This window comes from Mastigoproctus giganteus, chromosome 6 (genome assembly GCF_048544385.1).
Source record: "Mastigoproctus giganteus isolate SK-2022 chromosome 6, ASM4854438v1, whole genome shotgun sequence".
In the NCBI taxonomy this organism is placed as follows: domain Eukaryota; kingdom Metazoa; phylum Arthropoda; class Arachnida; order Uropygi; family Thelyphonidae; genus Mastigoproctus; species Mastigoproctus giganteus.
The window spans coordinates 97,847,492-97,875,330 of NC_143580.1; the positions used below are offsets into that span (position 1 = coordinate 97,847,492).

Sequence of the window (27,839 nt, forward strand, 5' to 3'; positions counted from 1 at the left end):
CACTGTCATGCATAGAGTTCGACAATCTGTTCTTGGTACTTCTGTGCAGTTGTGGTACTCCTATCAAAAACACCAAGAGAGGTGTGGCCATTGATCATTATTCCAACCCACACAAGAACACCACCTGCACCATGCCTCTTTCTCTGATGTTGGAGGGATGGTACCACATTCCTCGTTGTCTTCAGATGAAATAAAATCTAGAATCTGTTTGTAGGCTAAAACAGGACTCAGAGAACAGAACCATATCTCATTTGTCAGAGCCCAAGTCACATGTTCATGGCACCGGTTTCCACAAGCTCTGCGGTGGTTTGGGGTTAATGGGATTCAAGGGAATGGCTTCCTTGCGTAGAGTCCACTTGAATTGAGCCTTCTTAACACAGTCTGGTTGGAAATGTTTTCACCTGTGACCGTAACAATGACAAGAGGCAGTTGATGACAGGACATTGTAGGGTTTCATCTTGCTGCTAGAGCCAGATAGCAGTCTGTTCTGGTTGATGTAGCCCTCGGACAACCTTGGCCAGCTCTTCTTGTAATGTTTCGTGCCTCCTGAAACTGCTTCCATAGTGCCAAGATAACAATGCATGACACATTAAGCCAATGTGCCACCTCCGCCTGCAACTGCCGGGCTTCAAGTCGTCCAACGGCCTGCCATCTCAAAAATCATCTAAATGACGATGACTTGCTATTCTGAGTAGTGGAGATGTGGCTCTCCCACAGAGCAAGCCAAAAAAATGAGAATTGTGGCTCTGTAAGATGGTAGAGCAATTTCTATTGGATACTCGGAATTTTCATGCCAGGATGCCTATTATATCAAATATTTGCCTTCAGCGACATTGTTCACAATAAAATATTCATGAAAAACATTTTGTTCTGTTAATAATTTTGTCGAGCAGTATATTTTTAATTCTATTATTTCTGCTCATCCTTTTAAAAATTTGCATTGTGGCACTTTTGTACACTGTGTAGTAAACTATGAAGGAAGCAGTAAGTGCATGAACATCCCAAGTAGAGGATCACAAAACTAAACCAGCACAGGTGATGATGTGACATCACTATTATTGATGCTTATTGTGCATTGGGGGCTCAAGCATATGCACCGTGAGCACACTGCCTTAGAAGTACTGGCTGGTACACTGCTGCTGGATCTACAGATTATTAAAAGCAAGTTACACCACAGATTGAATAGATGTATACCCAATAATTTCATGGTTTTACCCTAAATCTGGAAAATCCCGTCAAGCACGAAAGAAAACAAACAGCCACAAAGTAACATCAAATGTGGCAGGGCAATTGGGACCAAACAACAAAGGGGAAGACAATTGAAAGGTTTATTCCCTGGATTGACCTGGTATACCAGAACCTACGACCTGTTATGCACCAGGAACATATACAACTTTCATTTTGACTAGGCATGGCTCTTTCAGGGCTAAACTGTTTGAACTTGGAATAATGAGGACTGAAGCCATATCCTGTACAACTGCCCCCTTTATGACCATAGAAATAGGTTCATTACTAAAATAGTGTGTCCTTTATCTAGGAACCACGATCACCTCTTCATAACTGAAAAACTATACTACAAAGCACTGACTGGGTATTCTCAGGCAGTATTTGAAGCTCACAGGGAAATCCTGCACTAGGCCATGAACACCAACCACCACCACCACAATATTAACTGAATCTACAATACAAACCTGACTCTGGCTTAGCCGCCCCTCCCTCCAGATGTGATATAATAAACTCACTGATAATAAACCCAAACATAACTTACTGATCAAGACTTTGGGACCTATTAGAGTGAATCATGCCTCCTTGTCCTAATGAACTGGAATGCCAGACTGAGAGTGTGACGTATCAAGTGGCTGTGAGTTTATATGAGATATATTGAATTAAATGCAACTGTGAGTGTTGTGAGATACTGAAGTCTTAAATTGTTTCACATTAGAGTATGCTTAAAAGAAACTGTGTGTGTGTGTGTGTGTGTGTGTGTGTGTGTGTGTGTGGGGATTGCTTGTATGCTAGCCACAGGCACTTGTATGACTAAATTACAGACTAAAAGCCCTTGCAAAATAGAATTTAATACAGTGAATTGGGTGCAGCTTGCACTTTCTTTTTCGAACCGGTTGCAGCCCTTCCTGGGGAGAGGCTTGCAACATTCTAAATTCATTGCATTTAAATTTGGCCAAATTGGTGAAGCAGGGTCTTGTTGTTTCCCTCATGGGCCTGTTGATACAACTATTAAAAGAATTATGCAGGCTAAAATTTATAGACAACATTGGTGGGAGGGGTTGTGATGAGTGGTCCTTGGGAACCAATGATTTTTGCTGGAGAAGAGTAAATTACCATCCTAATCACAATGAAACTATTACATTTTCGGTCCAACTCTCTTCTCTTCTACTTCTGTTGAATATTTCCAGTTACATATATCTATGTCAACTTGTAAGGGATGTCAGGCTAAGTATGTAATGAGAGGAATACAGGGAAGGACAAATTGAAGTACCAGAATAATATGGTAAAAACAAGATTTACCCCCCCCCACTTTCCTCTCCCCATACTTCCGGTGGCCCCTCCAGTCCCACAGTATTCTAGGATTATACTGGTTGGGGGGGGAAGTGTACCCGGTCTGGTTTGAGGATTACATGGGAACAGATAAATTACAAGACAGCAATATTTCCTAGTCCTAACTATTCTAGCAATGCCATGCATTTAATAATAACTTCCCTCCCACTAACTCGTTTATTCTTGGATCCCAGTCTATCCCTACTGCCTGGAACTATCCAAGTATGATTGTTCTGGGCAAGGAAATGTGTGAATAACTCTATGTGTTGGGCCTTTAGATGGATGAGGATGCTAGTGTTCTTAACTTGGGAGGAGGGGGGGAAAGCATGCCAATCTATAAGTGTGCTGTAATGAGTTATTGTGTGTGAATGAGAAAGTACATGAAAATATCCCAATTATCTGTTGAATGTTGCATTCTGAATGTGTTACCTGCCAAATTTAAATAGTCTCTCAGAGGTTAAGGTGCATAATTGTGGTATGAATGTTTCTGGTCATGTGTAAATGGTGAAACGAGTGGTTGTGATCTATGACAAGAAAAAAATTAATAAATAAAAATTGTGTGTATTCAGGGTTCTGTGAACATGTCAGTGTGCAAGTTAGATTGCTGAGTGAAACATTTCAAATGTGAGAGTAAATACTGTGCTTTGTCTTCCTTGTTACACCCCTAAATATAAATTAAAATAAAAAATTGCCCTGGTGCTCTTATAATGATATGGTGTGTAACTGAAGTGTGTTGTATACTTATCTTGTTGACAGGTAACTCCCACCCATGACTGCAGTTGGGGGATGCACCCAATTTGAATGTCCCCACCTTGTCTGTGCTAATCACCATGAGTGGTAAGGTGTGGGAAGCTGACACTGGTTTCAGCTGGTCTGGCCAGCATGGGATTTTTCAATATAATACAATAGCCTTACACTGACCATCAAGCCCCACCAAAGGGAGTGCTCTGATCCTATGGCTTTAATCGCCCTCAAACACCCAGGGTGCTGTCCATCTCACATTCCAACATTTTGCCTGGTGAGCCCTACCACTCAACACTTTTGCTGTTCTTTGTTAAGAACAGCAAAAGTGTTGTGTTGTCTCTACAGGGGTGTCCCTTCTGTTCCCAACTCTCTAAATTACTGGTGCATGTCTTAATATCATTCACCTTCTTCACCTTCACCTATCCTCCAATCTAGAACTGTCACCACCCCACATGCTCCCTTCCAACACAAACTCTTCACTTTTTTTTTTTTTTTTTAGTGGGCCCTCCCTAGAAGCTGAGGCAATGCCAAGGTTCACCATAGCCTTACACCCTACTTCCTGGCCCACCTCCTAGTGATAGTGGATGGACAATGGAGGAGGACCTCAGTTTTCCGATGGCCCCACACTAAGAGGCCAGATAAACACAACTCAACAGACCACACACTAACACACACTATCTGGCCTTCACAGAGTTTGCATTGCATCACAAAAGTACACAATGCAGAGTTGGGGAGACCCCCAATACCACCTGACCTATAACACTGTGTGGGATGCTTCATGAAAATAACCCATTCCTTGTAACCTATTTAGTAGTGTACTGCAAACTGGTCTCTAAATAATGCCTCAATATGAACATGCAATTGCTCTAAGAAATTGACAAGCACTTGCTCTAAGAAACCAAAAATCTTGAAAGTTTATTTTTCAAGAGTAAACTCTTGAGAATTTAGTATAACCCACAAGTATGTAGCTGTCCTCTGCTTCAGAACATTGTTCTTATTTAGAATTCTAGTCAGTTGTCATCATTCTTTTACAAAGATAAGGTGTGATTTTTACACACTACACTACAATACTATTGCAATGGACAGCAAGTGTAGACAGCAAGAATTAAGTGTTGAGAATAAAATGAAAGTTATTAGAGAATCAGAAAACAGGGAGAAGACATGCAGTGTTGCTTGAGAATTTGATTTAAATTAATGAGAAACAATAAATGCTATACACAATTTGGAATACAAAAAAAATATATATTAATCTAAAAAGAACTGTAGCAAAATGAAATGTATACATAAACCTGAACATTCTGATGTCAATAAGGTTCTTTTAATTTGAAAGAGCAAAGGAGTGAAAATAGTCTACATACTAATGTGGTACCTGTCTAATGAACAAAGCAGAAAATTTTACCAAATTATCTGAAATTGAGAAATTTGTGTTCCACTGGCTGGATAGATCAATTTAATATATGTATGTATATAGCATGAGCAATGCCTACAAAACTGAAACATTACTTAGTATAACTAGAATCATAACAGTGTGCAATTTGTATGCATTTTATATCAAATTTCTAGTAATTTTAATGTAATTTTTAAAAATAATCGCAACCTCTGTTATTACATCACTTGGTTATAACATCAAGAATATTGTGGTCCCCTCAGTGATGTTATAAGTGATTCTAGTTTCCAAGTTTGACTGTAGTAACTTAATACACCCAGAAGAACTCGTATTAAAAAAGAACTAATGACATTTCTGATACTTTTTGTTTTTTTTGGATTTCAAAATTAGAAGGTTCAAGCTTGCTTTTTCTTGCATCATGTGCCTTTACTAATGATAAATTGTTAATATCACAGATACATGTCAAAAGATACAGATACACTTTTGTCACAGATACATGACAAAAGAAGTGTGCTTATTTTTGAAATCATACACCTCTATCACACTGAGTGTCCTGATATTCCCAGTAAAAATCACCAGTATAATAACTACACAACTCATTCAGGCCTCACAGAAACTTTATCAAATTACTGCATAACCATTTCCCATTAAATTTCTATATGCAAGGCAAGTCAGACAGAATTAATACTAACTTTGGATATAACAACACTCTGAATAACTTGATTTGACTGCTTTCCCATCCTCTTCCACATTTTTAATGATTCTGAAACCCATCTCTGCACTGTGCATATATTATATATATATTGCTTTGGCACCTGCCAACTGTACTGACCTTTCTGGTAGTATTCATTGAAAGCACCCTCCTCAGAAAGCAATTCCCACTGTCCTTATCTGGTTTGGTTTCCTTCTATTTTTATTTAATTTGATTTATATTTTATATCTGAACCTTTTTTCTAAATTATTCAAGTCTAAAATCAAAAGTCAGGAGCATCCTTAACCATACACACTCATACACAAAAGGATATACAGGGTGTCTCAAAAATATTGGTACAAACGTTTAGGGGAGGTAGGTAACATCTAAAGGAATGTGAATCGCATAGGAACCCATAACCGGAAACGTCACCGTAAGTCGGTAGACGGCACTGTTCATCAGTTCGCGAGAGGGAAAATTTCTGGTTTACTCATTCAAGCAGTAGTCGCCGCACAAATAGCATGCATCGATATACAAACTGTGAGCTGGCAGACATGCACCTAGTGTATGGATTAGCAGAGAGAAATGGACAAGCCGCTCAATGAATTTATGGAGAATGCTTCCCAGACAGACATGTACTGGACCACCGTTTGTTTGCGCGTGTGCATCAAAATTTGTGCAATAATGGATCATTTAGAGGTAATGCGGGCAGACCAAGTTCGACGCGAACTCCCACCATGGAAAAAAGTGTGTTGAATGCCGTCCAGAATAATCCTACTACCAGCACACATGCCATTGCCTCTGCCTTAGGAGTGTCTCGTTGCAGTGTACAGCATGTCTGGCACGACGATTCCTTACACCCCTTTCATCTCCAAAGGGTTCAGTTACTGCTCCCACAAGATCATCCTGCATGTGCGGCTTTTGCGCAGTGGTTTCTCCAAGAAAGTGTTCAACAAGACTTGAATTTTCCAGCCTTATGTTTTCTTCACGGATGAGGCTTATTTTACTCGGGAAGGCTTATTCAATCAGCACAATGCTCATGTGTGGGCTCACGACAATCCACACGGTGTACGCCCCCATGCGGCACAACATCCAACATCGCTTTGCAATAAATGTGTGGGCAGGTATGGTCGGTGACTGCTTAGTCGGCCCATACCTGTTACCATCCAACATGAACTCTGCTAGATATCGCATCTTTCTTGAACAAGTTCTATCAGGGTTACTTGACGATGTTCCAACAAATGTGAGCCGCAACATTTGGTTTTAACATGATGGGGCGCCTGCCCATTATGGAAGGTGTGTTCGTGACCATTTGAACAGGCGTTTTGGGCATCGCTGGATTGGCCGTGGTGAACCCGTTGCCTGGCCCCCACGCTCACCTGATTTATCGAGTCTTGATTTCTTTCTGTGGGGGGAGCCTCAAATCTATCGTGTATGAATTGCCTGTGGAGACGGAAATGGATCTCGTGGCGAGACTCCTCTGCGCTGCTGCTACTGTCAAAGAAACTCCAGGTCTGTTCGACCGTGTCCGCCAATCCATGCTGCGCCGGTGTCATGCATGCATCGTGTCTCATGGTGGAACCTTCGAGCATCTGTTGTAACATCATGGAATGCATCCATCTCGTACTCCATTGTTAATATTATGTCAAATAAATGTTTTCCACTAATTACTGTCTTGTGTCATTTCTGCTTCTTGTGCCTCTGCTACTACTTTCCCGTGACGTTTCCGGTTATGAGTTCTTATGCGATTCACATTCCTTTAGATGTTAATTACCTCCCCTAAACGTTTGTACCAATATTTTTGAAACATCCTGTATATATGGTAAGAAAAGGATATATATATATTTCTAAGGACTAAAAAAATACATATTCTTTTAGTCCTTAGAAAATATACAGATAATCATACGATCCTGTCATTATCAAGAAACATTCACTGAATATGGCAAGTCACAGCATACATATGAAAATACTTTCTTGTCTCATTTTCTTCAAAAACAAGTACAGAAACAGACCGGATATCAAAGGATATCCACATTTAAGGATAAAACTGTCTTCTTTTTACTCTTGGAAAAGTTGCTATATGTTGAACATTATGAACAGAAAATCTTGCATATACACCTTCATATTTCTCTGGCATCTTACTGAAGGCCATTGCTAATTAGCTTCATGCCACACACAAAAAACAGATGAATGCTGCACTACAAGTGGGTCAAAAACCATCAAACCTGTTACTTTGTTACCGATACTACATAGTTATTGTGATGGTACTAGTAGTGGCTAATTATGCAGGAAGCTAATTTATATAGAATCAGCACAAAAAAAAAAAAAAAAAAACACACACACACACACCTATCCACCTCATCTGTACACTCCTTTTAACAATCTATCTCATCCTACTTGGAATTTATTAAAACCACCCACCACTAGATGGAAGTTTGTCCCAACAATCAATTACTCTATGGCTGAAAGCAGATTTTCACTTATCTATCCTGCAATTATGCTTTTCCAATTTAAATTTGTCTCCATATGCATGTTGTCCAAGAAAGAGTAAAGAGGTACACAATACTTGTGAAAAGTATCAACTATTAATTACTATTTATTCATAATGAATACCATGCATCATGGTATTCATTATGTATTCACTGAGTGAAACTATGAGCTATCAGTATTATCAGTTATAACCAATAGTGATTAATCACTGTTGGTTAAAATCACTTCTGGTTTGCTTCAAAAATATTCTGATTCAAAACTTTTTAAATTCAAATCATGATGATATCAGAAAAATCCGTAACCAGTGGTTTCCAATGTTGTAATAATAAAAAATGCAACACAATAATATTTTATTCAAATGCATAACATTTTGAAAAAGATGTGATAGAGAAAAATTTGTTTTATTTTGAACTCAGCATACAGAAATTACTAAAGGATATATATAATTAGCCAGAGCCTCAACCTACTATATTATAAGAAGATTGCCTTTAGCCTTCTTGTAAATCCTTTGAGACTAGTGGAAATATTGGTATTTTTCTAATAAGCAAGAAAACTCCATATAGTAAATCTCTGTATGGCTGAATAATTAAAACAATGCATACATTTCTTGGAATCATCTGAGAACTTTAGTTCTCAAACAAGTACTAAAATCAGTATATTCAACTGCTATTCAATCCCCCCCCCCATTTCCCATTAGAATGTTCCTATCCATATTTATCCATGAGTTGTAATTCAAGGGTTAGAGTCACAACTGGGCTATGCCTCGTAGTTTGGCCACCCCCGTACATATATTATTTATTAGTTAATTTAAAAACAATTATAATTTTATAAAATCAAGGGAAAACTACATCTTACAGAGACCATTTTAAAGTAAAAATAATATTTATATTTCCTCAAAAACAAAAAAGAGAACATACGGAGTTGATCTTCTACCAAGTAATCGAGTTTTGTTGGGTATTCTATAGCTCTCTCTGCTGCTGCTGCCACTGCTGGCAGTAGTATGAGAAGTGTCACATTTTGTACCACATATAGCACCCAGAGGTGCAGGGGAAGAATAAGGCAGATGGCGTGATGTGGCTGGCTTTGTTAAACCTGCAGACTTAGTATTCCTATTCTCATCTTCAAAGTATTCCTCCTTCTTTTTACCAGGAAGTGGTGCCCTGTACTGTAAATAACATAATATTTGTAAAAGAGTTGTGTATTTAAAACAGTCATTAAAATTACTGGCATACAAAGTATGCCAGTAATTTTAATGACTGTTAAAATGACTGTTTTAATGACTGGTAAAAATCATTACCAGAGGGTAATGATTATGCAATTCATTTATAAATAGTCCTTTAAAAGAAATTATCACTTTTTTTGGAAATAAGAGAAAATTCTAATTATTAATTTAATGACATCAGAGCTTGTCATTATTATCCATTTCATGTATTTGTCTGTAATATTTATGGTCTTATCTGTATGTTACACAGGGTGGAAAATATGGAATAACTCACAGAAAAAAAAACTTGCTTCCTCCATCTGAGACAGATCACAGCCTTTATTGAGAGAGGGCTTCAGAAATTTCTTGTCTGAATAACATGAATACAATTCATTCATCAGTCTGACAGAATGAATTCTATTCGTGCTTCAAAGTAGAGGGTAAGAATAAGGCAGACAGCATCTTGTAAGGTAGCATCTATGAATTCCCATATATCCACCATTTGGCCTCTGTGATGTTTAGCAAACTTGCTTAAACAAATGATTGCTGTTTTAGGTATCATGTATAGTGTTCTCTTACCTCTCAGCAACTAGGAAACAGTCACCACTTGAAAGGCTTATTCCTGATTTTCATTCCTTGTATTAAGAGTTGGACCATCTACTAGCTAACTCTTCAGGGTAACCTTCAGTCCCAATCGGGGGGGAAGAGACTGTCCTTTGGAAGGGCTGGTTAGAGCTACAGTAAAAGAAAGGCAGAGAATGACAGACTAAAGTGCTGCCCTGTAAACTATAAATGCCCTTTATTGGAGTAGAGAGTAAGGTACATATGATATTCTTGCCAATGCACCAAAGACTATGTGTCAACTTAAAAAGTCTGACGCCCATAATACCAATTTTTAAGAAAATAAATTAAGTCAATAAAATCAATTAAGTCATAAAGTAAACGGAATGAAGAAGAAAAGTTATGCAAATTTCAAAAGACAAGTGAGATGGTACATCTCTTTACAGGCTTAAATTTTTCACAAAAAACAAAGAGAATGGCTGAAAGAAATTTCAGTAGTGAAACACTCCAAAATGACAGCAACAAATACTCTTTACTAGCTTAAATGTAACAGAACTTCAAATGGTGAATTTTTAGAAAGAATAAAATAAGGTTCACATAATGCAGTGGGGATGAAATTTGTGCATTGAATATAAAAGGAAATGCATGAGAAAAAAAAATAGAATGAGAAATTCTGCTGGTGAGGTGCCATTTCTTCAGGGAAAAGTTAAAAGGCACTACAGCAGGTGAAGGAAGAATGAACCAGGTAAAAGAGTGGGAAGTAACAAAGTCCGAAACACTGAAGGCACAATCACGCACTAAAAAAAATAACCCCTCAATTCAGCAAGGCCTAAATTGAGTGACTGTAGTCCCTACACTACAAAAACTAGTAAACAAATACATTCATGACTTCTAACCACACAAAGTTGTGAAAAATGAACCAAAAATGCAGACACCGAAAATACTTATAAACCGTGCCTCTAATGAAGATAAGTATATGAGGTGTGATCAAAAAGTTTGGGGAATGCCTTTGTATCTTGATATTGCAGCTAAATTTGGAGGAATAACTTTGTAACTTGAAATTTCAGCACCATATAAAGTCGTGTTGCAACATTTTCAACGACTCATTTAAATATGGTAACATGTAGTAAATCATCCATTTATTTGCAGTCAGTCTAAATTAGCACATGCTCAAATAGAAATGAGTGACTTTAATAAGCAGTGCATTTGAATCATATTTGTTTCAAATTAGAGAAAGGTGCAACAGAAACCACTAAAATGTTAAAAACTGCTTTTGAATATGATGTTGTTGTGCATTCAAAGCCTTCTTCAGTGGTTCAATGAAAGACTGCTAATCTCAATCAAATATGAAGTTCAATATTATTATTCTATATTCTCTATTATGTGACAGAGCAGAACAGAAAGTAAAATTAAATGATGAGTTGTAGTTAATGTTAAATACAACGATAAACAGCTTTCGGGCTTTTTGTTGCCCTTCATCAGTTAACCGTCGGAGTGAAAGTTTTAGGAACGTAGAACTTAAGAGCGTGCGATGGCAGTCATGCACAGTGAACTGCATGATGCAACAACTAACTGTTGGAAGTTGAAGTCTGTGGTTGCAATGTATGGGAACGTTGCCTCCGTTTATCAGTCATGAGAATGGTTCTTCAATAACAGGATGAACGCGACATCCTCTGTTTCTGTTGATGGAAGTATTAGGGCATGTGATGTGCAGTGACTCCAAGCAGGCACGGCATCGGTAACGGCGGGACCGATCAACAACCATGGCATCTAGGCATGGGTCAATGTCGTGTTGGGTTGACCAGAAGTGTTCAGCATGGCCGAGTGTTCTATGTCCGCTAAGAAAATGGCTCTTTCGTGTTCTGAAATACGTTTCCGAGTCTTCTGCCAAGTTACCCGAAGCAGCTAGTGCAGTCACGGCAAGAAATGCGGTAGATTAGTCCACTCTGTGGTAAGGTGGGAACTGGTGTTTTCACTTTGGAGATGAGCGATTGCAATTTCCTGCCTGGGAGTTGTACACACTTTATCCCATGAAATTTCAGGACCCTGGAAACCTGGTTTGAAAGGTTTGGGTAGTATGGGATAAAGGCACTTCAGGCAGAGTCATTACCTTAAGCGGTCCTGTTGGTCACAGGCCTGCATGTCGCACCTATCTAGGGTACTGGTGGGATAGCCACATCTCGTAAGATCTGTCTTGACCCTAGCAATCTCGGTGTGTCTCTCATCTGCAGAACTAGACTGGGTCCAGGCGTGAGTTAAGGCCTGCGCAATGCCGAGAAGATGGCTACGCGTGTGCTGACCAGTAGTTGGTAAATTGGCTTGTGATAGAATGTTGTTCTCAGGCGTGTGCCCTCACATCGGACCAGGGTGTCCAAGTATGTTACAGTATTGCCCGACTCTACTTCAATAGTGAATTGTATGAAAGGTGACAGAGAGTTAAGGTGATCTAAGAGTCGGCTGCCAGGATCTCTGGGAATAACTACACACACATCTGCCAAGTAGCAACACCAAAAGGTAATAGGATCTGGTATATTCGTAAACGCATGACCCTCCAATTCTTCCATTGCGATGTTTGCCATGACTGAACTAACTGGGGAACCCATGGCCGTGCCGTGCACCTGTTGGTAAATGGAGTCACCGCACATGATTGTGCCACCAGTTAAGCACAGTCTGAGAGAAGTGGACATATCATCTGAAGTTAGTTGGATTCTATTGCTAAGGGTCTGGTCAGTATCCCAAAGTTTATTGGCACACATGATGCAAGCTCAACAGGGATGGAAGTAAATAGGGACACAACATTGAACCCGAGATGGATAGGGTAAATGGAGTCACCGAACATGACTATGATAGGGCAATACCCTACCATACTTGGATACCCTGGCCCAACATAAGGGCACATGCCTGAGAACAACAGTCTATCACAAGCCAACGTGTGCTGGCCAATATAACTACTGGTCAGCACACATGTGCAGCCATCTTCTCGGAAATGTGCAGGCCTTGTTAACTCGCGCCTGGACCCACTCTATTTCTGCAGATGAGATGCATCGAGATTGCTAGGGTCAAGACAGATCTTATGAGATGTGGTTATCCCGCCAGTACCCTAGATAGGTGCGACCTACAGGCCCGCAACGACGTAGCAACTGACAAGACCATTCAAGGTAATGACTATGGCAGAAGCGCCTTAGTGGTCAAAGTAACTCTTGCACATACCTCAAGAGTTCTTATCTGTTACCCCAACTGGACATATTATCTAGATGTTGAGGGCTGAAATGTTTCAAGTGAGCGGGTAGCTAATATCAGGGAAGAGAGCCTAAAAAACTTCAAGGGTTGTGTTAGGGTTGTTAAATATACAAGAACAGTAAGTCTTAATTGTTTATATAGGTTAGAAGTGTTGTCAATAAAATGAGTGAATTTGAACTGCTGGTTAAAACAAGTAACATGGACATAATAGGGCTTACGGAAATGTGGTGCCACCCGGAAACAGGGGATGATGAATTTCAGTACGGCTTGTATAATGTATTTAGGAAGGATAGGGTAGATAGAATGTGTGGTGGTGTAATGTTTTTATCAGAAGCAGCCTGAGTGCGACGATAGCTTTCCCGGATTCAGACGTTTCATGTGCTAGTATAGAATCTGTATGGTGTGAGATAGTTGGAAACAGGTATAATGCGAGTAGGAGTAATCTACAGACCAGGTGATTGTGAAGATTATGATGAAAGCCTCTACATGAAAACGACGCAAGTCGGTGCGAGAGTACATGTGAACAAGCGAAAAATAAATTTTAATAAAATTTATTTTTTAGAGTTGCTTTATATTCCTAGTAACAATACTTTAGTTTAAATTGAATTTAGACAGAGATTTTGTAGGTTATTACTTAGTATTGGTAAGAGTATCAAATCTACGTGTGGGCAGGCTTTGCAGCTCCCGCGACTGAAACGTTTTTAATTATACTTAGCCGCTTTATTGACTTAATTGTTAGATTAAATTATTTTCTATAAGTAGCTTATAGACCTAACCAAGCTCCGTGGTTTATTTTGAATGAATTTGAACTGCTGATAGCATGATTTGGAAAGTAAATAATACCTCGTGTCCGTAGACTAACCGTTCGTAACTTGCTGCCATTGTTATAAGATACGTGAGCTAGCGTAAGGTTTAATGGAAAACTAGATAGCGAGTATAACAGTATCAATTAATCAGTAAAATTTATTGATCTTATTAAATTTCATTGTCAACTGAATTGTACTTTTTTAACTAAATAAATATAGCAACCTAGTTATTAAAAACGTAACATCATAAATTAATACATATAAGTTGACAGGGGATAAGAAAGTCATATAACTTAAATCAGGGATAATATTCGATACCGAAATACATATACAGTAATACCCCGAAGTTACGCGATAGGTGGGTCCCACAAAAATTGCTTAAGTCAAATTCGCGTAAGTCGGGGTACAACTTTGTACATAAATACATATAAATTTTGTTTAATTGGGACCAAGGACTAACAAAAGCACTAGTTTAGAAGAAAAATATTTAATAAAATTGCAGTTATTTATACATATTAATACAAAATATGTATTAAAAAAATAAATGGATTACGTAAAAAAGTTATTTCGATGTCGATGGCTTTATAAAATCTAACAAATTGGTCTGACGACACAGCGCCTTCTTTTTTTCCCGCAGAATTTCTTCGTAGCAAGCTAATAATTTTTTTTATTCCTTGCTTTGTAGCTATAACGCTTTCTTCGTTGGAGTCTGTTTTCTAAAATTTTTAAGCCCTTTTCAGTTGGGCTGAGACCTTCTGTCAAGCTTGCAATTGTCATGTGTTTTTCTGGTGGAACTGGGTCTGAAGCGTCGGATAGTTCAGTGACGTTTTGCTTATGCATCTTTATGAGCTCATTCATTGTCAGCTTCTGACTATGTGAATCCAACAGCTCGATGACATCATCACCATTGACTTCCAAATCTAATTGTTAATCTTGCCTGGCAAGATTAACAACTTCTATCACATGAGCGACATGATCAGTTGCTGGCATTGTTTTCGTCTCGGTTTTGAAAAAATATGGACAAAGTTACTTCCAGACATCATTCGATGTTTTCTTGTGGATTTCATCCCAAGATTCTTCAATGATTCTTACGGCATCTAAAACATTGAATTGTTTCCAAAATTCTTTAACAGACATCTCACTATTTTATCTCATAGCTTCTTCAGACGTGCAAACGAACACCTCGTGTAGTAAGCCTTGAATGTTTTGATGACTCCCTGGTCCATCGGTTGAAGCAAGCTGGTTGTGCTTGGAGGCAAAAACACAACTTTCACAGGTGGGTCGAAATTAATTAGGGTGGCAGGAGGGTGACCGGGTGCATTGTCAATAAGAAGCATCACTTTAAATGGAATCTGTTTAGACTTGCAATAACGTTTGACTTCGGGTATGAAGTGGTGCCCAAACCAGTCCTCAAAAATGGAACCTGTCACCCAAGCTTTATGATTTGACTTCCAAATCACTGGTAAGCTAATTTTAGATATACACCAAACGAAAAAATCAAGAACCGCGTAACTCTGAGTTCGCGTAAGTCGGGGTATTACATATAGTGTAATAGTGTTGTACTGGAATTTGATTCAACTTGAATAGAAATCATGACTCAGACCAGAGCAGCAAAGCAAAAGGTTTAAACTAGTGGAAGTGTTGTGGCTCAGGGAAGAACTGAAGGGTGCGGTTGTCCTCTGAATCACAGTCTGTTGAAATGCACTGCTTGCTTGATGTTTGTGGTACAATCAGGAACAGGATATGATATTGCCAATGTCTTTGTGTGTGTGTGTGTGTGTGTGTGTGTGTGTGTGTGTGTGTGTGTGTGTGTGTGTGTGTGTGTGTGTGTGTGTGTGTCATGTAAGGAGTGCAAGGAAATCAGGTGCTAACTCAGCATTGTTATGGGCTTATATGAGAGCTTGCAGGACAGGGAGGATGCCCTCGAAGGATTTAAATTGAGGGGCCCATCAAGCTCTCAGCTGCCCACATCAATGCCAGAGCTTGCACTTGAACATCACACAACACAGTGTCAAACCCCCAAGGTAGAATGCTCTGGTCCCAAAGGAACTAGTTGTTGTAGGTGATTCTATTGTCAGGAAAATGGTGAACATATCATGCAAAAAGGATAGATGGAACAGGACCAGGGTACGTCTGCCATGGGCAAAGGCTGATAACGTTGTAGGGCAGATATCATCCTTTCAAGGCACAAAGGGTGATATTGTTGTACACGTTGGCACTAACGATATTAAGAGTAGGAAACCGGCAGAATTACTTAACAAGTACAAGACAATGTTGAAAAAAAGCCATGAGTTACGGTTGAATTTGAAAGTGTCTGCAATTATGCCCAGACACGATAGGAGAGAGTATATGATGAGAGCCTTGCCGATCAATTCAGCCCTGTAGAGATTGTGCAAGGCTCAAGGGGTAGAATTTTTCGAACCCTGGTCTGTGCTTGATAACAGAAAGACTGCTTCTACAGGGATGGGATACACTTAAATAGAAAGGATGGGAAAATATTTGCTGATGCTATCGAGGCAGAGTTAGGTGGGTCGGAAAACTGCTAGCGTGGGGCCATACACGGACTAATAGATTAACAGTAGCCGCAGGCAGAGGTAAAAGTGACTCTTGCCCTACTTCTATTGAAATGCAATTGGCCAGCAGCCTGGAAAGCAAGGCAATGGGAATTTCCATGACTGCTGGGAGTCATAGTGTAACAAGTAAATACATGGGCTGTGTTAGGATAACTAAGAGTAGAAACAGGTGCCTGTATACTTGCATTACACCAATGCTAGGAGTACAGTTAATAAATTTGATGAGCTTGAATTGCTAGTCAAGACATCAAAGGCAGATATTGTTAGGATATCAGAGACATGGTGTCACACAGACATAAGAAGTGCAGAACTGGAATTTGGGGAGTTCAATGTGTAGCAAAAGGATAGATGCTGTTAGTTAAGAAACACAAAATCTAAGGAGGTGCACCCAATTATGTTGGTGGACAATGTACTGTTGAGTCTGTTTGGTGTGACATAAGCACTGGGAAACGAAAAATGAGAGTTGGGTGTGTGTTATAGGCCTAATGAATCTGATGAGTATAATGAGCAATTATGCAGAGAAATGAGAGTGGGCCAGTAAATTAGAGTGTCTTATAATGGGGGATTTTAATATCCCGGATATTGACTAGAATTTGTGGGTTGGTCATTCACACACTAGCAAGGCTTTTGTGGATTTACTGGATGAATGTTTTCTACAGCGGCATGTTCGGGAGGCAACTAGAGGGAGTAATCCTCTTGATCTGATTATCAGTAGCGATTCTTCATGCAATAAGAATCTGCAGATAAAGGAACCACTAAGTGGCAGTGATCACAGTGTGCTGAAGTAGGATTTATTCAAAGAGGTAACTACCATCAAAGGAAAGGGAAGGGTTTTTGCTTTCGTAAAGGTACATTGGTCTGACGTAAAGGTACGTTGGTTTCATCGTATAGAATTTAAATATTGGTCAGACTACGTTGGTCTCACACAATATTTAAATTCTATACGGTGGAACCAACTGATGATGTTAACAACAGCAAATTCAAAATGGGAAGCATTCAAAGAATTAATCTTGGAAGCCACTAGGCTCTTCATACCAACTAAGAAATATTGTTCAAGATTTAGGTCTAAATGGATGTCAGATGAACTAATTAGACATGTGTCATAGAGAAAAAAAATGCATGGGATACATATAAATTAACATGTGATACACAAGCCTATGATAGATATAAGCTGGTCTAAAACCAAGTTTCAAAAGGAGGTCAGGCAGGCGAAGGCAGATTATGAGAAATCTTTGGCAAAGGATGCAAAGAAAAACAGCAAAGAGTTCTTTACTTATCTAAACTCTACAAGGAAGGGGATGAATCAGATTGGTCCACTTGATATCGATGGTTGAACTGTTGATGATCCTGCTCAGGTAGCTAACAAACTGAATGAATATTTTGCATCGACATTCACACACGAGGAATCATTCAGGGAGGGGAATGCCAGAGGTGTATTCAACTCTGGCAGTAAGCTAGATAGTCTTGTAATAACTGAGAGTAAAGTGCAGGAGAAATTGTTGAAGATAAACACAAGAAAGGCTCCAGGGGTGGATGGAATCTATCCAGTTATATTAAAGGAGGTGGCCAAGGAAGTAAGCAAACCCTTAGCCATAACTATGGGAGCTTCCCTGGACTCGTGGGAGGTACCCATGGACTGGAGATGTGTAAATGTGATCCCAATCCACAAAGGAAGATCAAAGGGGGAGACAGGTAATTACAGACCTGTTAGTTTAACTTCTGTTTCAGGGAAACTAATGGAGCACTGGTTAAAGAAACATTTATAAATGATATTGATGATGGTATATCAGGCTTAATGTCCAAGTTTGCAGACGATACGAAGGTTGGCAGGGTTGTTGTACACTGCTGCAACAGGATCTAAAAAAGTTGAGCAGATGGGCTGTGAGGTGGCAAATGAAGTTTAACATTGACGAATGTAAAGTACTACATATGGGATGCAGTAATCCCAGAGTAACGTATCAACTCTGTGGTACCACACTGACAATGGTAGAGAATGAAAAGGACCTGGAGGTAATTGTGCAGGCAGATATGAAGTTTTCTGAGCATTGCAGATGGTCTGCAAGAGTAGCTCATGGTGTCTTGTCAATGATATACAGGAATTTTTCTAGCAGGGATAAGGAGGTGATTATCCCCTCGTATAAGGCAATGGTCAGGCCACACCTTGAGTACTGTATACAGGTCTGGAGGCCTCATTTTAAGAAGGATATAGAGCTGTTGGAACGAGTACAGAGAAGGGCAACAAGATTAGTGAATGGAACAAAGGGTTGCTCTTACAAAGAAAGGCGTAAGTTTCTCAAATTAGTGTCTGGAGACTAGGCAACTGCGAGGTGATCTGATTGAGGTGTATAAAGCCTTGAATGGTTTCAGCATGCTCAATGGTCAAGTGTAAAGTGTAAAGTGTGTTTAGGGTCAAACGGCACCAGGGGTTCCCCCCATCTCTGCGTAGTTTACATTGTGGGTGAACCAGTTGACTGGAAAAGCCAGAATTTTAAAAGTGTATGGACTTTGTATATGTGTGATGCCTTGTACCGTTGTTCATCTGGTCATTTAGCCGCTGGGCCCCTATTGAGGCCAAACGTTGCCCCACTTACGCCCCGTGGAGGCAGACCAGGAACCCAGTAGTCTGGGTTCCTGGTCTGCGGCTAGGACCTTAAAAAAAAAAAAAAAAGAAAGAAAGAAAGAAACGCGTCAACGTAGGGGTAGAATCACTTAGTTTTGCTAGGCCAAATTATGGGCGTAAGGTAATTTAGATATGTTAAGTTTTTGGTATGTAGGGCTTTCGCTAGAGTATAGATAGAGGGGGGGGAGAGAGATGCTCAATGGTAATGGGATTCTTCCTCTTGCTCAGAATAATCACCAGAAAGGGCATAAATTCAAATTGAGGAAAGACGGTTGTAGGATAGTCTTTAGCTAGCGGGTGGTTGATTGCTGGAACAAACTTCCATTTGTCATTGTAGAAGCTGATAGCTTAAATAGAATAAAGGCAGAACTTGACAAACATTTGAAGCGAGTGGATGGGTGAAATAAGGGATTTTTTTTTTTGGGTGATGCTATATAAGCTTGCTTTCTTGCATCGTGTGCCTTTGCTAATGCTAATGATAAAATAGAATGGGCAAGTAAGTGTCAATGCCTTATTATGGGTGATTTCAATTTGCCTCTACTTGATTGGAGTAAATGGGAAGGAAACTCGACATGGGGAACAAAATTTTTAAATCAATTTGTATCAACATATCAGGGAAAGTACTAGAGAAAAAATATCCTAGACCTCATCATCCCCCATGAATCAGATGACATAACAGGGCTGATAGTAGAGGAACCAGTAGCAGGAAGTGATCACAGAGTTCTACGGTGGATGATGAAGAGAGAGGTAGCAGTAGTAAAAGGCAAAGGAATGGGTTATAATTTCAGAAAAGGAATTATGATGCCTTAAGGTGCTACATAGCCTCTATTAACTGGGTAGATATCGCACAGAGAATGAATACAATTGAACTGTGGTATGCTTTTAAAACATTAATCACAGACACCTTGAATGCGTATTTACCATTAAAAAAATACTCCACGAGGAGAGTTCCAAGTTGGATGAATAGTGAAGTTGCCGCATTACTTCAGCAGAAAAAAAGGTGGTATGGAAAAGATAGAGCAATAAAAAGTACTGAAGCATATAACAGCTACAAGATGATCTATAACAGAGCCACAGAAAAGGTTCGACAAGCAAAGGCAGTTTATGAGAAATCGCAAGCAAACAGAGCAGGATAAGGAATTCTTCACATATATAAATGCTAAGAGGAGCAGGACAAACCAGATCGGATCTTTACGTAAAGGAAAGGGGATATTATTAAATACACCAGCTGCCATTGCAGATGAGCTCAACAGTTATTTTGCATCAATATTTACAGATGAAAAACCATTTGTGGGAATGAGAAATTGTGGGAGCGAAGTTGAAAAATATGTAATTAATGATACTGAAATTTCGCAAGATTATTTAATGAAAAAACTTTCGAGCCTACAGGCCAGTAAGGCTCCTGGAGTTGATTGAATATACTCTATAATCTTAAGGGAGGCAGCAAGTGAGTGCATTGACTTCTGACTTCAGTGGTAGGGAAAATCATGGAGGAAATGATTTAAGTGTGGAATTCAGGATAATTTGGATAGAACTGAAATTCTCAAGGATACTCAGCATGGTTTTGTAAAGTGAAAATCATGTTTAACAAATCTGGTTCGCTATTTTGAAAGGGTCACTCATGAGCTGGATTGAGGGAAAAATTTCAATACTGTTCATTTAGATTTCAGCAAAGGTTTTGACTCAGTCCCACACAGGTTTGCTGATGAGGCTAGTGGGAGTCAGACATGTTCAAAGCCGCTAAGTGGATTTTCTTATTTATTCATTTGAAATTATTGTTTTTCTAAACCTTTTGATTTAAATTTAGTAGTATAGCATTATTTTGTGATTTTCTGACTCATCTGGTGTATTTATTCTTTACTCAGCCTTGTAATTGCATAAAAGTATCGGTAAGGGTATCAAAATCCACGTGTTACAATTTGCAGCTCCACTGAATGGAAAGTTTTTTAGCAATATTTAGCTGCTTTATTGATAAATTGTTATATTAAATTATTTTCTATAAGTAGCTTATAGACCTGGTCAGGATCCTTAGTTTATTCTGAATTGAGACAGCGAGATTTGGAAGTTAATTAGCATTAGTAGAGACATTTGATGCAACAAAGCAAGCTTATGCAGCATCAGCCAAAAAAAATAATAATAATAAAAATAAATAAATAAATAAATAAATAAATAAAAAATAAATACTTCACCCCTCTGTTCGTTCGAAATACCTGTCCAGCTGAGCCTTAAACTTATTTAGGCTATCAACTTCCACGACAAGGGATGGAAGTCTATTCCACCAACCAACCACCCGCTGGCTAAAGGCAAATCTCCTCACTTCTATCCTACATCTGTCTTTTCTCAATCTGAATTTATGCCCTCTCAGGTGATTATTCTCAGCAAGAGGAAGAATCCCATCAGCACTGACCATGCTCAAACCATTCAAGGCTTTATACACCTCTATCAGATCACCTCGCCGGTGCCTAGTCTCCAGACACTATAATTTGCAAAACCGAAGCCTTTTTCGTAAGGGCACCCCTTTGTTCCATTTACTAATCTTGTTGCCCATCTCTATACTTGTTCCAGCATCTCTACATCCTTCTTGAAATGAGGCCTCCAGACCTGTATACAGTACTATAGGTGTAGTATGACCATTGCCTTATACAAGGGAATAATCACCTCCTTATCCCTGTTAGAAAAATTCCTATATAGCATCGACAATACACCATGAGCTACTCTTGCAGCCCGTCTGCACTGCTCAGAAAACTTCATATCTGCCTGCACAACCACACCCAGGTCCCTTTCATTCTCTACGGCTGTCAGTGTAGTACCACAGAGTTGATACGTTGCTCTGGGGTTGCTATTTCCCATATGTAGTACTTTACATTTGTCAATGTTTTTAACTTCATTTGCCACCTCTCAGCCCATCTGCTCAACCTTTCCAGATCTTGTTGCAGTGGCATAGTGTCATTAGTGTCCTTGACAACCCTGACAACCTTCGTATCGTCTGCAAACTTGGACATTAATCTTGATATACCATCATCAATATCATTTATAAATACAGAAAACAATAATGGACCCAATACTGAACCCTGAGGGACTCCACTAATAATATTAGTCCACGATGAGCGGTGTCCATTGATTACCACTCTCTGTCTTCTCCCCCTCAACCACCCCTTTATCCATAGCAGCAATTTGCCTCCAATGCCACACTGCTACAATTTGTGCAGCAGTCTTCCATGTGCAACAGTATCCAAAGCCTTTAGCATTAGCATTAGCATTAGTAGAGGCATTTGATGCAAGAAAGCAAGCTTATGCAGCATCAGCCAAAAAAAAAAAAAAAAAAAAAAAAAAAAAGTAACATAAATAAATAAAAATAACCACTTCCACTTCACCCCTCTGTTCGTTCGAAATACCTGTCCAGCTGAGCCTTAAACTTATTTAGGCTATCAACTTCCACGACAAGGGATGGAAGTCTGTTCCACCCACCAACCACCCGCTGGCTAAAGGCAAATTTCCGCACATCTATCCTACATCTGTCTTTCCTCAATTTGAATTTATGCCCTCTCAGGTGATTTTTCTGAGCTAGAGGAAGAATCCCATCAGCATTGAGCATGCTCAAACCATTCAAAGCTTTGTACACCTCTATCAGATCACCCCGCTGGTGCCTAGTTTCCAGACACTGTAATTTGCAAAACTTAAGCCTTTCTTCGTAAGAGAACCCCTTTGTCCCATTCACCAATCTAGTTGCCCTTCTCTGTACTCGTTCCAGCAGCTCTACATCCTTCCTGAAATGAGGCCTCCAGGCCTGTATACAGTACTCTAGGTGTGGCCTGACCATTGCCTTATACAAGGGAATAATCACCTCCTTATCCCTGCTAGAAAAATTCCTATATATCATTGACAATACACCATGAGCTACTCTTGCAGCTCGTCTGCACTGCTCAGAGAACTTCATATCTGCCTGCACCACCACCCCCAGGTCCCTTTCATTCTCTACCACTGTCAGTGTAGTACCACAGAGTTGATACGTTGCTCTGGGGTTGCTGTTTCCCATATGTAGTACTTTACATTTGTCAATGTTAAACTTCATTTGCCACCTCGAAGCCCATCTGCTCAACCTTTCCAAATCCTGTTGCAGCAGCATAGTGTCAGTAGTGTCCTTGACAACCCTGCCAACCTTCGTATCGTCTGCAAACTTGGACATTAAGCCTGATATACCATCATCAATATCATTTATAAATACAGAAAACAATAAAGGCCCCAATACTGAACCCTGAGGGACTCCACTAATAACATTAGTCCACGATGAGCAGTGTCCATTGATTACCACTCTCTGTCTTCTCCCCCTCAACCACCCCTTTATCCATAGCAGCAACTTGCCTCCAATGCCACACTGCTCCAATTTGTGCAGCAGTCTTCCATGTGCAACAGTATCAAAAGCCTTTCTAAGATCCAAGTATATAATATCAAAGTTATTCCCTGCATCCAGTTCTTTTGTGACTGCATCATAGTATCCAATCAAATTGGTCAGGCAAGACTTCCCCTTAACAAAACCATGCTGTGTCCTAGCTATAACTGAAGTCTTGTCTAGATGATCCTGCAGTGCTTCTTTCACCAGTGCCTCCATTAATTTTCCGGGAACAGAAGTTAAACTCACAGGTCTATAATTACTTGTGTCAGCCTTTGATCCCCCTTTGTGAATTGGGGTCACATTTGCACATCTCCAGTCAATGGGTACCTCCCCTGAGTCCAAGGAAGCTCTCATAATTATGGCTAAGGGTTTGCTTACCTCCTTTGCTGCCTCCTTTAATATAACTGGATAGATCCCATCCACCCCAGGTGCCTTTCTTGTGTTTATCTTCAACAATTTCTCCTCCACTTTGCTCTCAGTTATTACAAGATTCTCTAGCTTACTGCTAGAGTTGAATACACCTCTGGCATTCCCCTCGCTGAATAACTCCTCATGTGTGAATGTCGATGCAAAATATTCATTTAGTTTGTTAGCTACCCGAGCAGGGTCATCAACAGTTGACCCATCGATCTCAAGTGGACCAATCTGATTCATCCCCTTCCTTCTAGAGTTTACATAAGTAAAGAACTCTTTGCTGTTTTTCTTCGCATCCCTTGCCAAGGATCTCTCGTAATCTGCCTTCGCCTGCCTAACCTCCTTTGTAACTTGGTTACAGATCAACTTGTATCTATCATAGGCATCCGTGTCACATGTTAATTTGTATGTATCCCATGCATTTTTCTTCTCTGCCATATGCCTCATTAGTTCATCTGACAACCATTTAGGCCTAAACCTTTCTAAGATCCAAGTATATAATATCAAAGTTATTCCCTGCATCCAGTTCTTTTGTGACTGCATCATAGTATCCAATCAAATTGGTCAGACAAGACTTCCCCTTAACAAAACTATGCTGTGTCTGAGCTATGACTGAAGTCTTGTCTAGATGATCCTGCAGTGCTTCTTTAACCAGTGCCTCCATTAATTTTCCAGGAACAGAAGTTTAACTAACAGGTCTATAATTACTTGTGTCGCCCTTTGACCCTCCTTTGTGAATTGGGGTCACATTTGCACATCTCCAGTCCATGGGTATTTTTCATGAGTCCAAGGAAGCTCTCGTAATTATGGCTAAGGGTTTGCTTACTTCCTTTGATGCCTCCTTTAATATAACTGGATAGATCCCATCCACCCCAGGTGCCTTTCTTGTATTTATCTTCAACAATTTCTCCTCCACTTTATTCTCAGTTATTACAAGATTCTCTAGCTTACTGCCAGAGTTGAATACACCTCTGGCATTCCCCTCGCTGAATAACTCCTCATGTGTGAATGTCGATGCAAAATATTCATTCAGTTTGTTAGCTACCTGATCAGGATCATCAACAGTTGACCCATCGATATCAAGTGAACCTCAGAAGCCTATCAATCATAGGCTTCTGTGTCACATGTTAATTTATATGTATCCAATGCATTTTATTTTTCTTCTCTGCCATATGTCTCATTAGTTCATCTGACATCCATTTACACCTAAACCTTAAACAATATTTCTTAATTGGTATGTAAAGCCTAGTAGCTTCCAAGATAAATTCTTTGAATTCTTCCCATTTTGAATTTGCTGTTGGTAACATCATCAGTTGGTCCCACTGTATAGAATTTAAATACTGTCTCAGACCATTGTAGTCACCTTCACGAAAGCAAAAACCCTTCCCCTTACTCCTGATGGTAGTTACCTCTTTGTGTAAATCCCACTTCAGCACACTGTGATTACTGCCACCTAGTGGTTCCTTTATCTGCAGATTCTTAATGCATGAAGAATCACTACTGATAATCAAACCAAGAGTATTACTGCCTCTAGTTGCCTCCCGAGCATGCTGATGTAGAAAACAATAATCCAATAAATCCACAAAAGCCTTGCTAGTGTGTGTGTGTGACCAACCCACAAATTCCAGTCAATATCTGGAAAAATAAAATCCCCCATTATAAGACTCTCTGATTTACTGGCCCACCCTATTTCTCTGTACAGTTTCTTATTATACTCATCAGAGTCATTAGGCCTATAGCACACGCCTACTCTCAATTTTGATCTCCCAAAGCTTATGTCACACCAAACTGACTCGACACTGCACTGTCCAGCGATGTCGACTGGCTTCACTTCCTTGGATTTTATGTGTTTCTTAACTAATAGCATAACCCCTCCTCCTTTCCTATCCTGTCTATCCTTTCTGTACACATTGTATTTCCCAAATTCCAGTTCTGCATTTCTTATATCTGTGGGACACCACGTCTCTGATATCCCAAGAATATCTGCCCTTGATGTTTTGAGCAATATCTCAAATTCATCATATTTATTTACCAAACTCCTAGCATTGGTGTACATGCAAGTATACATACATCAGTTCCTATTCTTAGCTACCCTAACACAACCCATGTGTTTACTTGTGCCGCAATGACTCCCAGCAATCTCTGAAATATCCTGCAACTTGTTTTCCAGGCTTCTGCTCATTCCAATACAAGCAGTGCAAGAACCACTTTCACCTCTGCCAGTGGCTACTGTTAATCTATTAGTCCTTGTATCCCCCCAAGCCAGTAGTTTTCCGACCCACCTAAGACTGCCTCGATAGCATCAGCAAATATTCTTGCACCCTTTCTATTTAAGAGTATCCCATCCCTGTAGAAGCAGTCTCTCCTGTTAACAAGTACAGACCATGCTGAAACAAATTCTACCACTTGAGCCTTGCACAATCTTTCCAGGGCCGAATTGATCGACAAGGCTCTCATCATATACTCCCTCCTATCGTGTCTAGGCAGAATTGAAAACACTTTCAAATTCAACTGATTCACTGCTTTTTTTCAACAGTGACCTTACTTGTTAAGTAATTCTGCTGGTTTCCTACACATAATATTATTAGTGCCAACGTGTACAACTATATCACCTTATGTGCCCTTAAAAGACGATATCTGCTCTGCGGCGCCTCCGTAGCCAGGTGGGAAGGAGCAGCAGCAGTGTGTAGCACACGCTTCTTGATTAGACCGGGGTTCGAGCCCGTCACCACCAAATACGAAGGATGCGGAAAGGTCAGAGAATGACCACCGCATATCCCGGAGCAATATGGCCTTAGTTGCTAATGCTTCTAAAAACCAAATAACAATCAACAATCAACAATCTGCTCTGCAACGTCATCAACCTCTGTCCCTGGCAGATATACCCTTGTCCTGTTCCACCTATCCTTTTTACAAAGCATGTTCCACTTTCCCTGACAATAGAGTCAACAATAACTTCTAGTTCGTGGTGGACCAGCGCATTCTGCCTTTGGCGTTGCCGCTGTTTTGCATGATGACCAAGTGCAAGCTCTGGCGTTGATGTGGGCAGCTGAGAGCTTCTGGGCCCCTCAATTTAGTTCCTTCGAGGGCATCTATCCTGTCCTTCAAGCTCTCATATGGGCCCATAACAACGCTGAGTTGGGTCCTGATTTCCTTACACTTCTTACATCGTGCGCGCACACAAAGACATCCCCATGGCAATATCATGACCCGTACCCGATTGGTCCACAAACATCAAGCAAGCAGTGCTTCAGAGGGCAGCTACCCTCCTCAGTTCTCTCCTGAGCCACAGGCCTCCCATTAGCTTGAGCCTTTTGCTTTGCTGCTCTGGTCTGAGTCATGATTTCGATTTAATTTCAATAAAATTTCAATTTCAGTACAAAATTATAACCCTAAACTTGTATCCCAACACAGTTATAACGCAGTATATATTTTTTTCAGTATCAAGTGTTATCTACAATTTCCATTTATATAATTTCCGTATCAAGTTATGTATAAATTAATTATGTTACGTTTGTAATGTAAGTCGTTATATGTATTTAGTTAAAAAGTACAATTTAATTGACAATGAAGTTTAACAAGATTACTAGATTTTACTAATTAATTGACAATATTATATTATGTACAATACTATACTAAGCTTACGCTGTCCAGTTCAGGATATAACGTTGTATTGTATAACAATGGCGACAAGTTTATGAACGGTTAATCTATGGACACTTAAGTATTAATTAGGGTTGAATTTGAAAGTGTCTGCAATTCTGGCCAGACACGATAGGAGGGAGTATATGATGAGAGCCCTGTCGATCAATTCGGCCCTGGAAGGATTGTGCAAGGCTCAAGGGGTAGAATTTTTTTCAGCCTGGTCTTTACTTGTTAACAGGAGAGACTGCTTCTACAGGGATGGGATACACTTAAATAGAAAGGGTGCAAGAATGTTTGCTGATGCTATCGAGGCAGTGTTATGTGGGTTGGAAAACTGCTAGATTGGGGGGATACAAGGATTAATAGATTAACAGTAGCCACTGGCAGAGGTGAAAGTGATTCTTGCACTGCTTCTATTGGAATGAGCCGCAGCCTGGAAAATAAGATGCAGGATATTTCAGAGACTGCTGGGTATCATTGGGGTACAAATAAACGCATAGGTTGTGTTAGGGTAGCTA

The 27,839-nt window shown here is 39.8% G+C and overlaps 1 protein-coding gene across 1 annotated transcript in view; it reads right to left on the reverse strand.

Moving 5' to 3' along the window:
* Positions 1-27,839, reverse strand: part of LOC150084470 (uncharacterized) — a 428,998-nt gene that overhangs the window by 136,227 nt on the left and 264,932 nt on the right. The window contains exon 7 of the mRNA XM_090375238.1: positions 8,786-9,033. Coding sequence (XP_090231364.1) covers positions 8,786-9,033 — 248 coding nt within the window. The remainder of the gene's footprint in view (positions 1-8,785; positions 9,034-27,839) is intronic.